We start from the raw sequence: 14,456 nt of genomic DNA, 5'->3' as shown, positions 1-14,456 counted from the left end.
TATATTAATCTTAACAATTTTATTTTAAATTATATATATAATTTTCATTACAAAATTGTGATGTAGGCATGTACGGTTCTACTGAGTATGTTACACAATACTAATACTAAGACTTCTGAAAGTTGAATCTTTGAGGACAATGACCATCCCTTTTATGAAGTGATCAAGTACCTTTGAAGTTTGGAAGGAATGAATAATGCAATAAAGGTATTTCAAGACAATCATTCACAAGTAGTTGGCAGAACCTTTTGATGTGACGTCTTTCTGCATTAAACTTCAGCATTCTGAGTACTAGATCTGCACAGCTTTCACTGATGCTCCTTTTAGAGTGTTCAAACAGCTCAAGAGGATAATAACAGCTTTTGATTCAACATGCAACAGCTGACTACTGATCATTCATTTTTACAAGAGTTACACTGTTTTGTGGTGGCAAAAGGAAAAACAAATAGCTTGTATATACTACTAAGTATTAATGAAAATTATGGCACCCATGCAGAATCCCAAACAAGCAAAGTCATGCAAGCAAATCTAAACTAACTTTTTGTCAGTTTTACAATAGAGAATACTGTTTTTGGACGTTCAGCACTTAGTGTTGTTTGTTTTATCCACCATCTATTCTGAAAATAAATTAAATGAAAAACAGATGTGTCCATCTGTTTTGCACACTTTTTTGTTTTATTTTTATTTTCATCTTATAAGTGGTCCATCTCCTCCCCATCATAATGTCTTTGATTATATATTGGATCACAGTTTATCAGAAACAAATTTAACCCTTAAATGCATGAATGTTTCACCAATCAGACTTTAGCGACCCGGACCAATATATCCAGCACGGATGGATCTCTAACTGCTGCAATAGCAAAAAAACTTTCTTGATATTTTAAGAACAATTACAGAATAATAAAATAAAGCATATTTCGCTACCTTTTGAAACTTAAAAGGGTTCAATTTGAGCAGATGATTTTACCATCGCTGTCATCGTCAGAGCGCACTTCCACAGTACATTCAGCATCTGCCTCACATTCACGATTTCAACCATATTCTCAAAACTATCGCTTTCAGTGACTTCATATTCAATATTCTGATCACTGGCAGCTTATTCACCACATCCAGCATCAAATGACAGTGACATTTATATTTCATTGCATATAGTAATTGCTCTGCAGTTAAGCCATTCAAATCAGTTCAATTTTTGCTGATGATAGGCTATTCGTTTGTGTTATGCCTGCGGTAATTATGATTGAAACGTCACGTTATCATTGTGTATCAAACAGTGCCACCTTGAGGAAAAAAGATGCATTGCACATATTGAGTCATCAGATATGTAAATATAGTTGCGCAGGAAAAAATACTTACACATTTGCATACCTCGGGTCTAGCGACCCTATACACTTTTTAAAAAAAATTCATCAGAAAACTGGCATTCTTTTATATTTTACTATTTTTTTCTTGTTATATTGTTTATAATTAATAGATTGAGGAATACTAAGAAAGTTGATGTCTAACTTAAAAAAAATGAAGGAGGGAGAGGGTAGAGAATGATGTCCCGGGTCGCTAAAGACCCGAGGTATGCATTTAAGGGTTAATACATTATATTTGATCATTTCCAAGCCACAGTACTCTATTTCTGAGAATAGTAATAAAAATATTGATGAACATTCTTTAAGACAATTCTGCAGTCTTAACATGGTACATGAATATACATGACAGATAAATACAGTATAACTTACGTCGACTTAATCTGATCAGCAATTTCAGTCTCAGTTCATCACCTTTGTCAGCTTCCGTAATGCATGTTTCCCATTCAGTAGAACATTAGTGCAATACTCCACTGCAATGTTGTTCATTTTAATGTAAGTTGCTAGTTGAGCATCTGTTAGCATTATCTAAATGTTAGCATACTCCTTAACACTCACTTTTAGCAGACTAAATATACAGTCTCACTCTTCCACTCTTCTTTGCTCCTTTACTTATTTCACAAGAGTTTGGTTTGTAGTTAGTTTGCTTTTAAATTTGGTCATCATTAATATGCTGGTTTACACAGGTAGCACTGTAGAATCATATCACTCTTTGCACATCAGTGTTTTTTTTTTTGAAGGATGACCTCAAGCTGTTCAAATTCAATTACACCATAAAACATCCATCAAAGGGCAGAAAAGCAAAAGAGAAAAACTAAAAGCTGATGCAACGCCAGGTCCTTGAATGTATATCTGTAATTAAATTACCGTTATTCCTATTAGAAGTACAGTTTAAATTCAGAGCAGCTGTGCACAGGCTACTGTACTGACATCTGATTGATGAATATTATCATGAAAGCACTGACCCCTCTTCAGGAACACATGTAGTTGTATCCAGAGTTCCCAACAATGACGATTTTCAGTCATTCATCAATACTGAAAAATATTTTTTTATGGATATCACTGGGGATAATCTCCATCAAAATGTTTATATTTCATTTGGGTACAAAAGTCATGTAACATTTACGTTTAAATGCCTGAAAACCATGATTTTAAAATTCCCTGATATTTCCAGGTTTGCCACATTCATATTCTAAATTTCCTAATAAAATAGTAAAGTGTGTGATTTTGTTGATGTTCAAAAATGTAATTTGTGGGTCAACTCCCTCAACAAGTGTAAACACTGTGAATATGTGTGGCGCTATCCTAACTTTGCTCGGTTTGTTAGAGATCACAAAACAGCAACATGGGATCAACCAATTACGTGACTTGAGGGCGGGATTATCGGTTTGTCTGACCAAAGGGAGACACGGTTTTTGCAATTCTGTTTAGTAATGCTAGTGGTACAGAAACTACATGCTTCACCACTACAACATGTTTATGTTTTCACATTATAATTTTGGTTGTAAAGATAGGGATAATAATAAAATAAGAACTTTACTAATATATTGTACTTTCTGAGAGATACACCAAAACAGACTTTTCTCTTCACTCACAGCCCTTGAAATATAGTTTTCATTAAAAATATACTACTTAAACTTTTTGGATTTCTGTAGCCCTTTGTAATAGTGTCCTCTTTCTAAAAAAAGAACAAAAAACCCTCTCTTCTGAATCAAATGGTTTCCTTACCCCTTTATGACTAGTAAGAAAATACTTTTTTTTTTTTTAAATCTCAAAAAGTACTTTCCCACCTAAGACAAAAAAAAAAAAAAAACCTGCCTCCATTAGTTCAGGGTCACTAAATGCATGGATGTTAACATCCAAGGCACTTCACATGCAGGTGCTCATAGCCCTGTGTTGCTCATCAGGTGAATTACCATAGCGAGTTTCTGCTCCAGCAGCTGAATAATCACTTCTGCATGAGCTGTTCACCTATAACACCATGGCAACATCAGCTATTAAAGAAATTACAAATCTCTATTCTAGATTTCAGCATCATTCTGTGAGCTTAAAACTAAAAGATTTAGTAGAAGATCAACAATACATGCTTCAAAAACCAAACATGCTTTACATCCAATGACATTATGGCTTAAATGGTTTGATTGAGTGAGTGGTTTTGAACTGAAATGATAAATCTTTGTTAGTTGTTAACTGAAAAGGAGTAGATTATCTACTTGAAATGTAATCGATCATTTATTCCAAGTTTTACATAAATTATAAGTATATTACATAGACGTGTAAGTCTATTGTAATATATTTGAAGGGTTTTCAGGGACACAGACAGAACCGTAAAAACAATGGAAGCATAAGAAAAATAAAGCAATCAAAACAAAGCTTAAGCATTACAGAGCCACACAACCTGAACACATTTTAGCACAAAGACTTTAAATATGAAGAGAAATGAAGAATGCAACAAGCTTTTGCACATACATCACAAGAAAAATGACTGAAGGAATCACACAAGATGTGATTCATACAAACAGTAAACAATTATCAATTTTAATACAATACTGTCTGATGAAAAGCACCTCAAACAGTTGTTTCTGTTTTAGATCCTAAAGGTTTAATTATAGCAATCACAAAATAACCAAACTAAAGTTTAACAAATAGTCTTTTTTATTTTAAAATTCCCTGCCTCAAATATATAAACTTGATTTTCAAACCAAGGCTCTGTATGTACAGGGTTGAACATCTTTGAATTGGATACGTCTTTTAAGAGATTGAGGTATAGTGTCAAGAAATTCGATCCGACATCAAGTTACTTTTCATCAAGTTTCTTTAGCATTGTAGAGTCACTGATTACCACAGCACCATTGCTACCTCTTGAGAACAAAAGAAAGCTAGTGGAAGACCATTAATCCTTCACCATGTCAGACATGTCCATATATTACTGGACAAAAAAGGAAACTTCAAGTGCTTAAATTGGTCAATATTTACAAAATGGATACTTTATAATTACAAATCTGGATGGTTTGAAATGCTTTATTTTATAGTTGGCAGGGACACTTGATTGATTGACATCTTGTGAAGAAATCTGTTGCACTGTTGGTTTTCAAACACGAAAACAAAATAAAAAAAACACATCTAGAGAAAAGACTCTTGATAGTTATCAAATCAATTTTGATGCACATGCAAGATTTAAAGGCAATCGTGAAAGAACAGTATTGTACAAAATAATAATTACAGTTTTACAAAAAAATAAAAAAGCACTTTCAATAGCACCTTAAGTGATTGGGTGTTTACGGCAAGAGCACACCACTGTGGTTGCCTTGCTCTGAGCAGCACCTGGAGGAGGATCTGTAAAGGATACAGGAAAAATGAGCAGGAACGGGATTGGGAATTAATTGGATTGGGGCTTGGGGAAGGACTGGGATCGGGAGTAATTGGTGCTGGGATTAAGCTTGGAATGGGACAAAAAAAAAACAAGCCTTAAAACTTCAAGTGGAGAAAAAAAGAGTTTGGAAATGGGAAAAGAATCTTACAGGCTTTAGAGTGGTGAGATGTTAAAGGAATGGGTCCTCCTTCCTCTCCTAAAATTGCGCCATTGTCCACCGGGTAGTTCGTGTCCTCTGTTTTTATTCCAATTCCAGGTTTCAGTCGTGCGACTGGGATCCCACCAGGGCGATGGATATTCCATTTCCGAATACACAGTGCAGCTGCTGCTGGTGTGTGTGTCTGTGGCACAAGGAGGGGGTGGGCAGGGGGTCTCTTGGCTGGCCACACTCCTTGACCCTTGCCATAAAGGTAGAGGGGGTGTCCTTTAACCGAGAAAGCAGACAGGGCCTACCTCAAAGCCAAACCTTTGACTGGATTCCCCAAAGTCATTCAACATGACATCGATGATGGGCACCTGGTCGATGCGAGGAGTATTAATTTCCATCACAGACTTAGAATATCCCTGCTTCAGCTGAAAGAGAAAGAGATTAATTGTGTTAGAAACTGTTTAAGCAGCATTATAGAACTGCTAGTTCTGATAATCGAATTTGATTGGACAAGCAGCAAGAGTCCAACGACACTGAGGTTTCACAGTTTGTACGACTTGTTGCTGTTAAAGGGGACGTCTAATGCTATTTCATGCATTCTGACTTATTTACACAGTTAAAGAGTTGGATTCCCATGCTAAACATGGCCAAAGTTAAACGAGTTGGACGGATGACAGAATATTTCTGTTCTAAATACACTCCTTCAGGGTTCGTATAAGTTTCAGAAAGTTTTTTTTTCGAGAATGGCCCTGTATGACATCATAAAGGGTGGAATTCCTTGTATGGGCACTTCTCCCAGAAGAGCGCAAACACGTCAACCAGAGTGAGAGCAGGAGCACGGCATCAACATGCTTCATTCGAGTAACGGAAGACATCAGCAGCGCTGGACCTGGGACCCGAAGTAATAGATTGGGACCCGACCCGGAACCGGCTGACCATTTAAAATATAGCCCCGAACCCGTATGGATCCCGGGTCGGGTCCCGGGTCCTCGGGTCTCGGGTCCTCTGTGTTGACCTCTACTGCACAGGACTTGCTCGAGAAGGATTTGTCATTTTGTTTTTAGACCACAAAATCAACAACGTCACCAAAGAAGTGTGTTTCTGGTTGTGAGGGAAGGATAACCTTGTTCAGCTTCCAAAAGAACCCAGCGTTAAGGGAACAATGAATGCAGTTTGTATCTCCAAGGCAGCAATGGAGTTGTGCAAGTGTGTTTGTTTGTTCCCGGCATTTCGGTGACGAAGGTTTTATAAACAAATGAAATAAAATTTAAGTCAAGAAAGTTTTTGTTTTCCTGTTTTATTTATGTTGATGTCACAGCTTGCAGATGATCGCTACGCAAAAGGTGTGTTCGACTTGAAGCGGCACTGCACAGATTGATTGGTGTTTGACATTAAAGTACCACGAGAGCGATTCAAAGGAAGCATGCAGAGCCGTCTGCTCTCTATAGCTCTCACGGTACTTTGATGTCATATACTGATCGATCTGCACAGTGCCGCTTCAAGTCGAACACACCTAATAGCATTGCGTGCTCGTGACTCTTTAGCTCCAGAAGCTCGACTGTTTTCGGAGAGAAGCGGTACAGCTGTATCTGTTTTTTATAAATCTGATAAAGTTAAAGACTCTTCGGAGATATGAGGGATGCAATACTACTCTATAAGTACTCAAGATTAACACGAGATTGGCAGTAAAGTTATGTCCCCTTTAACGACAGCTATTAAAAATAAGTTACACTAATTGAAATAAAACTGAAATAAAATAAAAAAAATATATAAATATTAGATGAATAACTTAAAACTTGACAACTAACTCAAAATAAGTTTAAGTACTACAAAAAAATAAGTTTAACATTACTAAAACTAAAAATGAAATAAAAATAAATTGAAGTAAACAATTATTAAAATTAAAAATCTAAAAAAAGGTCAAATATTCATAAATACTATAATAGTATATAAATAATGATACAATAACAGTGGTTCACTTGTCTGTTTTTACAGTGCTGCAGACCAGAATATGAGAAAAGTAGGGGGAGAGAATATTCAATATAAACATTAATCTTGCTGTGATAATGTGATATTGCCTAATTAACATATATTATAAATATATAATATATCAGTACATATTGGATTTTTTTTTTTTTTAATATATTGGTATTTCTTCTATTTTTACATTTAGTTCACCTTTGTTGTTGTCTAATGTTAACTTTAATCAAGTTGATCTTTAATTTCTTTAAAGTTAATCTTTAAAAACAGTTAAATGTAATGAAACAATCTTTAAACGAATATACACTTTTTCCTACTCTAAGTGAAAATGTTGTGATGCCAAAATTCACTTACAGCATATAAAGAGACTTATTTTAATAAACATTTTTTTGGTACATTTAGTTTAATTTATTTAGACAAAATAGTACAGAATTGTAATATCGGAGCATCCCTAATATACAGTATAAACAGCAAACTGATCAACAGCACTCTTACCGAGCAGCCATCTGAGAGAGCCTTGATGAAGGGGTTGTTGTCATAGGACATTTCCTCATCATTAGAGCCCAGGAAGCGCAGCGCCTTGCCATAGTTGTCAGCCTTGGCGTCATACCAGGCCACAGACTGATGGCATATGTATGTGAAGTTCTGCCGGGCAGAAGAGCTGAGCAACTTGAGGAACGTCATCTGGACTGAGTTTATCGAGCTCTCCTCAACATCCACATAAGACAACTGAGACACAAGGAATAAACGGGTCAAACATCTGGCTGAAAGAACTTTCAAGAGCTTTACAAAGAGTTGTAGGGATGGGAATCGTTAGCAGCTTAATGATTCTGATTCCTTGATCTAGTTCATTTAGTACTTTTGAGAAAGGACCTTTTAATAATTATTTCTTACATAGAAACACTAAGCACACTTCTATTTTTGTAACATATTTAAGTTAATAATCTTTCAGACTGTATAGTAAGCGAGTTAAACTAACAACATGAATCCAAAACCGATTTTAGTCTTAAAAAAAACAGACTCATTCCTTTGCTAACTGAATCAAGTTACCATTCGGTTTGCATAGCCAGAAGAATGCTGAAGTTTAAGAACAGTTAAAAGAACCCAATTTTATGAAAATAATCAATTTCCAGCATTTAAAAAAAAAAAAAACAGAAACATTCCGAATAAGAATTTTTTCCTAAAAGCCCTAAACTACTGTCACTCTTCAAACAGACATTCATGACCAAATTGCTGAGCTATGATTCAAAGTTTATGAAATTTATAATGCAAGAGAAAAATGGACACTTACAATTTTTCCACGCTTAAATTCACTGAACCAAGATCCCGGGGACTCCTTTGGCCAGTTTGATATTCTAACCTGGAACAAATGGAAACTGTGATCAAATAATCCACTACGATAATACAGTTCTTTATTTTTTATTTATATGACTACCAATCATGTGATTTAGCAGAGATGAGTTCCTCTCACCCCTGAGGATTTCTTATCGGGGTAAATGCAAGTTTCTCCTCCTGCAGTGAAGTTACAGTACACTTTGAAGGCATCTCCCATGCATCCCATATTTGGATCAATCCAGTAATGTCCTACAGTCAAAAAGTGTATGTTAAAATTCTATTTTTTTGCCCCAGATAAAGAGAGAAGTAATTCTCTATATCTCTTTTCATATTGATGTGTTGATTTTTAAGCCTTGTTTACTTCAGACAGACTTAACTGACTCTTGTGTATGTTATACAATGAAAAAAAAAAAAGAAGATAATTCTGCATTTATGCTAAAGTAACTTCATAACTTTCTCTCACCATCAGGGAAGTCTGGTTGGCTGAGCTGAAGGTCTTTGCAGGTTCTGGCTGGGTTATCCTGGGTTCCCAGTGGGAACTTCATGCGTTCAATGTCCTGCTTGAGGGTGTTGAGGGATCCAAACACATCCTCCACTCCCTCCATACCATAATCCATCATTCCCGCTGCTTCGTCATCCTGCATGTCGGGCGACCTCCTCGATTTTTTACTTGTCTGGATGGGGAGGGGCTGAATGATGTCACCAGCTGGGCCCTAGAGATAGACAATCAAAGATTAAATCACTGACAATTCTGTAGGGTCAATCCCATTGGAGACATAAGCATGTAAATTTGATTCAGCACAGTTCTCAATACAATCTTATTTTCATGCAAAATAATATTTTTCTTACAGGAGGACCTGGTGGTCCCATCAGGCCAGGGTCTCCCTTCTGGCCAGCTGGACCCTGGGGAAACAGAAGACATGCTTAATTTAAACTGGAACAAAAAAATATGTGTCAAGGAGAGGTTCAGCACTTACAGTTGATCCTTTGGATCCCTTCTGTCCGTGTGTGCCCTGAAGATAGAGACAACAAGGAAGTCAATTAAGCAAATGTTAGGGTGGTCAAATGTACAAAAGGGAACCAAGTGGAGTAAATGGCAAGAGTGGGCGAGCATCTTCAGGTTTGTCGAAAGAGAATAGCACGTAAATAGCTTGATGATAACATGTAATCAGGAATGGATTCTATATTCCTAATAGTTGTGGAGCATATATATGGCTTTTCAGAAAAAAAGGTTTGGAGAGAAAATAGAGTAAAGAAAAAAAAACAGCTTACAGGAATACCAGGAGGACCTGGGGGACCGAAGGGACCAGGAGAACCAACGGGACCCTGCAGTCAAAACAATTCATATTTTTAAGGGCAAAATCAAAACATATTCTTAAATAACAGCATCTATGAGGAGCAGACAAAAGCACACCCAGATCCTGGAACTAACTCAGGTGTATATAAAGAGCACATGTCACTCACAGAGTCACCCTTGCCTCCACCAAGTCCCTGAGGTCCTTGCAGTCCTCGGTCACCCTTCTCTCCTGGCTCACCGGGAGGACCGATCAGACCAATCAGACCTGGATGACCCTGGACGAGTAAAGGGAAACTTTAATACTAAATCACAGGTTTTAATATCAGTGTACTTGAGTAAAACATATATATGTATATATTTTGCAAATCCAGCGCTGGAGAGAACTCAAGGAGCGGAAGGCCTGCGATCGGACACCGAGGTTGCTTTGTTTCTTCTCGATAGGTGAGTAACACCATGTCTATGCCGCAACAGCTAAAGTCTGTCTAGTACACTGGACGTGACAAAGTGACCGTTGAAAATCATTTGAAATTTGTGTCAATACGTCATGAATAGAACGCAGCAGCAGTTTTCTGTTGGGGATTTGTGTGTCGTGCCGCGCCACATCCAGTGTAGACCATAGATATGTATATATATCTATGGTGTAGACAGCATCACTGATTATAATGAGTTCTATAGTATTTTGTCACACCGCGCCACTCGCGTCCGGTGTAGACACGGTGTAACATTGGTTTTGCTTTGTTTCACAGAACTAATCGTTGCCTGGGTTGCGTACATATGTGTGGGGCGGAGCTGTCAAAATAGGGGCGAGACCATTTTGGGGTAGGGGCGTGTTTGTTTTGGTGATTTCAAATGTCAACACTGGCTACCAGAAATTGCTTACTCCACCTTTAAAGCACAGAATCTGAGAGGTGCTCAAGTGCTTTAGTTTCTATTCAACACCTGATATTTATAGTCACAGCTACTGTACTTGCCTCTCCAGAATTTTAATACTTCACATCTCAGCAGGTCTCCTCTCATAAAACAGATTTACAGATGTATACTGCATTGATTATGTACTGCAGGCAGCGTAAAAGTTTAATCATTGTCTGACACTGTATTTAATCTACAGCACTAAGAGCTTGTTTATACCTTGTCATTATGTGAAATAGAGATGGCAGTAAGGCCTGTTGCTCTCACATCTTAAACTTTCAACTGAGCTCAGCGTTATTGTAAATATTCATAGACACGTTTAGGAAAGGAAACATTTTTAAAGTGTAGAAACTCCTTGGAGAGCAGTTTATGGCATATAAAGTATATATTTAATGTTTTTAAAGTCTCTTAAGCTCACAAAGGCAGCATTTATTTGATCAAAAATATTGTGCCATACTGTGAAATATTACTGCAAGTTAAACTGTTTTCTATTTGAATATATTTTAAAATCTATTTTATTTCTGTGATGGCAAAGCTGAGTTTTCTTCAGACATTTACAGTGTCATATGATCTGGTGCACAAAAGAACAGCATGTATGTTCTATATCTATATATCCATCCATCCATCCATCCATCCGACATGACATGACGTGAGGTTTTCTTACTAAAATTTGCAGCATTCTTATTTCTGTGCTTCAGAAAAGTACCAGTTAAATACTAGTTAAAACATACCTTCTCACCCTTAGTACCAGGGTCACCTTTCAAGCCAGGAAGACCAGGAGGACCCTAGAATTTGTCATGACAATTAGACAAAAAAAAAACATTATACAAGTGACATTCATTAGTCTAAATGAACAACATAATGGTGCCTGATTGTATCTTCTTACCAACGGTCCAGGAGGACCATCTTGGCCAGCAGCTCCAGGAAGTCCCTGCTCACCCTGAGAGAGCAGACAGAAAGCAGCAGCCCATTAAAACATACTATAATATGCAAAAATTAATGCACGGCACATGTACTCAAATCTACCGACTAGACAAGAAGAGTGATTAAACTTGAAAAGCTTAATTATTCAAATTAAGAGATTCTTGTGTACCATTCTGCTCACTTAATATAATTACGCAGTAATTTGAACTGTATCAGAGTTTCCATACCACAGGCCCAGGGATGCCACGTAAGCCCTCAGCTCCAGACTTTCCAGGAGGCCCCTGGGGGCCCACAGGCCCAGTTTTGCCCGCTGGTCCTTCAGCACCAGCCTCACCCTGTTTGACGAAAATACAATTGAGGGATAATATACTGGTTAACAGTGTTGGGCAAGTTACTTCCAAAATGTAATACATTATATATTACTAGTTATGGGGGGGGATCACATTTAAAAAAAAAAAAAAAAAAACCCTGACAGGGCGAATGGGACCCACATAAAATAGCCACTTACTAAACTAATAAATAAATGGACAAAACATTTATTTGAAAAAAAAAGAAGAATAATTTTATAATGTGCAAAAATATTTGTAAAGGACATTCTATATATCTAATGTTTTTAATCATTTATGTTTTTGTTTTTTTTATCATTTAACTGACCTTTTCAATGCAAGTGTCCTAAACATGGTAAACATGGCTAATGTGACAAGATGAATAATAACAGTGGATCAACAAATCATTTTGAAGAACAAAAGCTTTTACAGGGGAAAATATAGATTTTCTGTCACTTCTAGTGATAGAACCTGTAGTATAAGCTTAACTTGTTGTGGCATCCAATTAGGCTTTCTCGTGTTCAGATCTTTCAATGAGGATTTTAAAAGTCAGGACCACTAAGTGTCTTGAGAGATTGGATTCAACAGACAAAAGCATGGACAGATAACAAATCAAGCTTTCAGGAGGACAAACGATTTATGCTGCAATACAAATGGCAATCATGTTGTTTGGTTGTTCAGGTGCGAGTTTAAATAATGGAAACTATCTTACCTTTGCGCCCTTCTCTCCTTGCCTGCCTTCTGTACCAGCTGGGCCAGCAGGACCCTTAAAGAAAGAAAGAGAGAGAGAGAGAGAGAGAGAGAGAGAGAACTCAAAACCTTCTACAGCAGATATCTATAAAGAGCTATCAACAATAAAAAGGTACTGCATTAATGTACCATGGCAACAAGGTAGCCTACTTTCTTTTTTCATCAACATGACACTACATTTTTGTTCACCGATATCTCACAGAAACCAAAACATATTCCAGAAACCACATATACACACCTTTATACCTCTTACGTCCATTGTGATGTCTATGACTCAGAGGTTTTGTTTTTGTTAATGCGCTAACATTTGCTAATGGAGTAACATAATTCGAGATACTAAAAAACAACTCTTATTTTCATACACAATATTGATTTTGAAGTAAATGTATCATGTTTTAAGGATGTTTAGATATTTTTAATGGAAAAGACCAAAATACAGATTAATACAGTTATTTTGGGAGTGAAGGTATTAACAATCGCAATGGCTAATGGCTTGGGCAGACATCCAGATATTTAGCATTACTGTCCACACATTTTGTGAACACTATTAATATGATTATTCAGACAAATAGTAACTTGTGAAAGACTTAATGATGGTATTGTTTTCTCAGTGTGGGAATGAGCACAACGCGGGTTGAAATATGTTTCCCAGAAGTCCATGATCAATATGGGTGTGCACATTTCGATTCAAGACACACAGAAGGCCGAGAGGTCTGCCGAATGAATCCGCTTCATGCACAGACCCACTTAAAGTTGTAAGCAAGGCGAGCAAAAATGGAAAGCCCTGAAATGCATTTTTATTGCTATTAACGGCTCTGGTGATACGAGAAAATTCTAATTTTCAGACTAAAAGCCTGTTCATACATTGAAAACAGTCTCAGTTTCTTTCCTGACATATATACGGCGATAAAAACTCACTTTAGAAAACAACCGAAATGAAATTCTCTCTGAACTTATGAGTCAGCTACTGAAAATTAAACGTTTACTGTGGTAAATACATCAGATGTGTTAGAGCTAAAAGTGTAATCTATTCTAAGACAAGTCTTGAGGATGACACCAGAGCTGACAATGACAACTTCATTTCCTTTCGGCTATCACACTAACACTGCCGTCACAGTGCTGTCATTCAACCCACTTTGGTCAATGTTCTCTAATAGGACTGTCTAAATGTCAGCCTCAGCTCTACTGCTCTTAAGCAATGCAAACGGATGTGAGAAGCCCATTTTTTCCCCCACACAGGTTTTAAGTTATGCTGAGATTTCACTGGAATGCCTTTTCCCAAGCAAAGCCTGCACTCTTTACTCGCTTGGGAACAATTTACTGAGGGAAGACCCAGTAAAATCCTAACTGTGCTCTCCTTTTAAAGATTTATTGTTTGTGCTGTTCAGATCTGTTAAAAATAAATGTGCCCCATAAAATATGGGCTACTTTTAGCATGAATTTCCAAAGGAAGCTCATAAACCTATTTGAAAATGTGTGTCTCAGCAGATTATAGAAGGAACAACAAAGGGGTAATACAAACAAGTATATTCTTACATTTTCTTAAAGAATGAAAAATGTTATATACCAACTTTTGATACTTACAGTGGGTCTGTTGAAATCTCTAACACTAAGTCTGAGTTGTTGTAATAAGAACCAAATCAGTGCTGGGGAGTAGTTAAATACAAGTAGTGATGCTACTAGATTAATTACATTTTTCAGTAGCTTGACAGTAGAGATGATACTTTTAAAATAGTTCAGCATTTTCAGTAGCAAGCTATTTTTTTCAACTAGCAGTGTAGCAACATGAAATGCTACGTGACTTTGCTTAAAGGGGTCATATGATGCTTTTTTAAAGATCATTATTTTGTGTATTTGGTGTAACAGAATATGTTGACATGCTTTAATGTTCAAAAAAGTAGGTCCTCTATGCCCCGCCTCTCTCAAACGCTTCGTTTTCTACAAAGTCCCTCCTTCCGACAAGCGCAGTCTGCTCTGATTGGCCAGCTGACACAGTGCATTATGATTGGCCAAACACCACAAGCACGCGTCGGAAATGTAATGCCCCTTACCATAA

General features: G+C 36.9%; 1 protein-coding gene across 1 annotated transcript in view; it reads right to left on the bottom strand.

Moving 5' to 3' along the window:
- Nucleotides 1-4,394: 4,394 nt before the first annotated feature.
- Nucleotides 4,395-14,456, bottom strand: part of LOC107745694 (collagen alpha-1(XI) chain-like) — a 91,483-nt gene continuing 81,421 nt past the window's right edge. The window contains exons 56-68 of the mRNA XM_016559613.1: nucleotides 12,363-12,416; nucleotides 11,552-11,659; nucleotides 11,287-11,340; nucleotides 11,132-11,185; nucleotides 9,659-9,766; nucleotides 9,467-9,520; nucleotides 9,172-9,207; nucleotides 9,044-9,097; nucleotides 8,658-8,907; nucleotides 8,331-8,443; nucleotides 8,151-8,219; nucleotides 7,355-7,588; nucleotides 4,395-5,304 (exon numbers count right to left, since the gene is read on the bottom strand). Of these exons, the coding sequence (XP_016415099.1) occupies nucleotides 5,158-5,304; nucleotides 7,355-7,588; nucleotides 8,151-8,219; nucleotides 8,331-8,443; nucleotides 8,658-8,907; nucleotides 9,044-9,097; nucleotides 9,172-9,207; nucleotides 9,467-9,520; nucleotides 9,659-9,766; nucleotides 11,132-11,185; nucleotides 11,287-11,340; nucleotides 11,552-11,659; nucleotides 12,363-12,416 (1,335 nt within the window). The 3' untranslated portion in view covers nucleotides 4,395-5,157. The remainder of the gene's footprint in view (nucleotides 5,305-7,354; nucleotides 7,589-8,150; nucleotides 8,220-8,330; nucleotides 8,444-8,657; nucleotides 8,908-9,043; nucleotides 9,098-9,171; nucleotides 9,208-9,466; nucleotides 9,521-9,658; nucleotides 9,767-11,131; nucleotides 11,186-11,286; nucleotides 11,341-11,551; nucleotides 11,660-12,362; nucleotides 12,417-14,456) is intronic.

The sequence above is a fragment of the Sinocyclocheilus rhinocerous genome, unplaced genomic scaffold (assembly GCF_001515625.1).
Source record: "Sinocyclocheilus rhinocerous isolate Xijiao unplaced genomic scaffold, SAMN03320098_v1.1 scaffold2092, whole genome shotgun sequence".
In the NCBI taxonomy this organism is placed as follows: Eukaryota; Metazoa; Chordata; class Actinopteri; order Cypriniformes; family Cyprinidae; genus Sinocyclocheilus; species Sinocyclocheilus rhinocerous.
The sequence above is the reverse complement of the archived record's forward strand: the minus strand, read 5'-3'. Positions and strand labels throughout refer to the sequence as shown.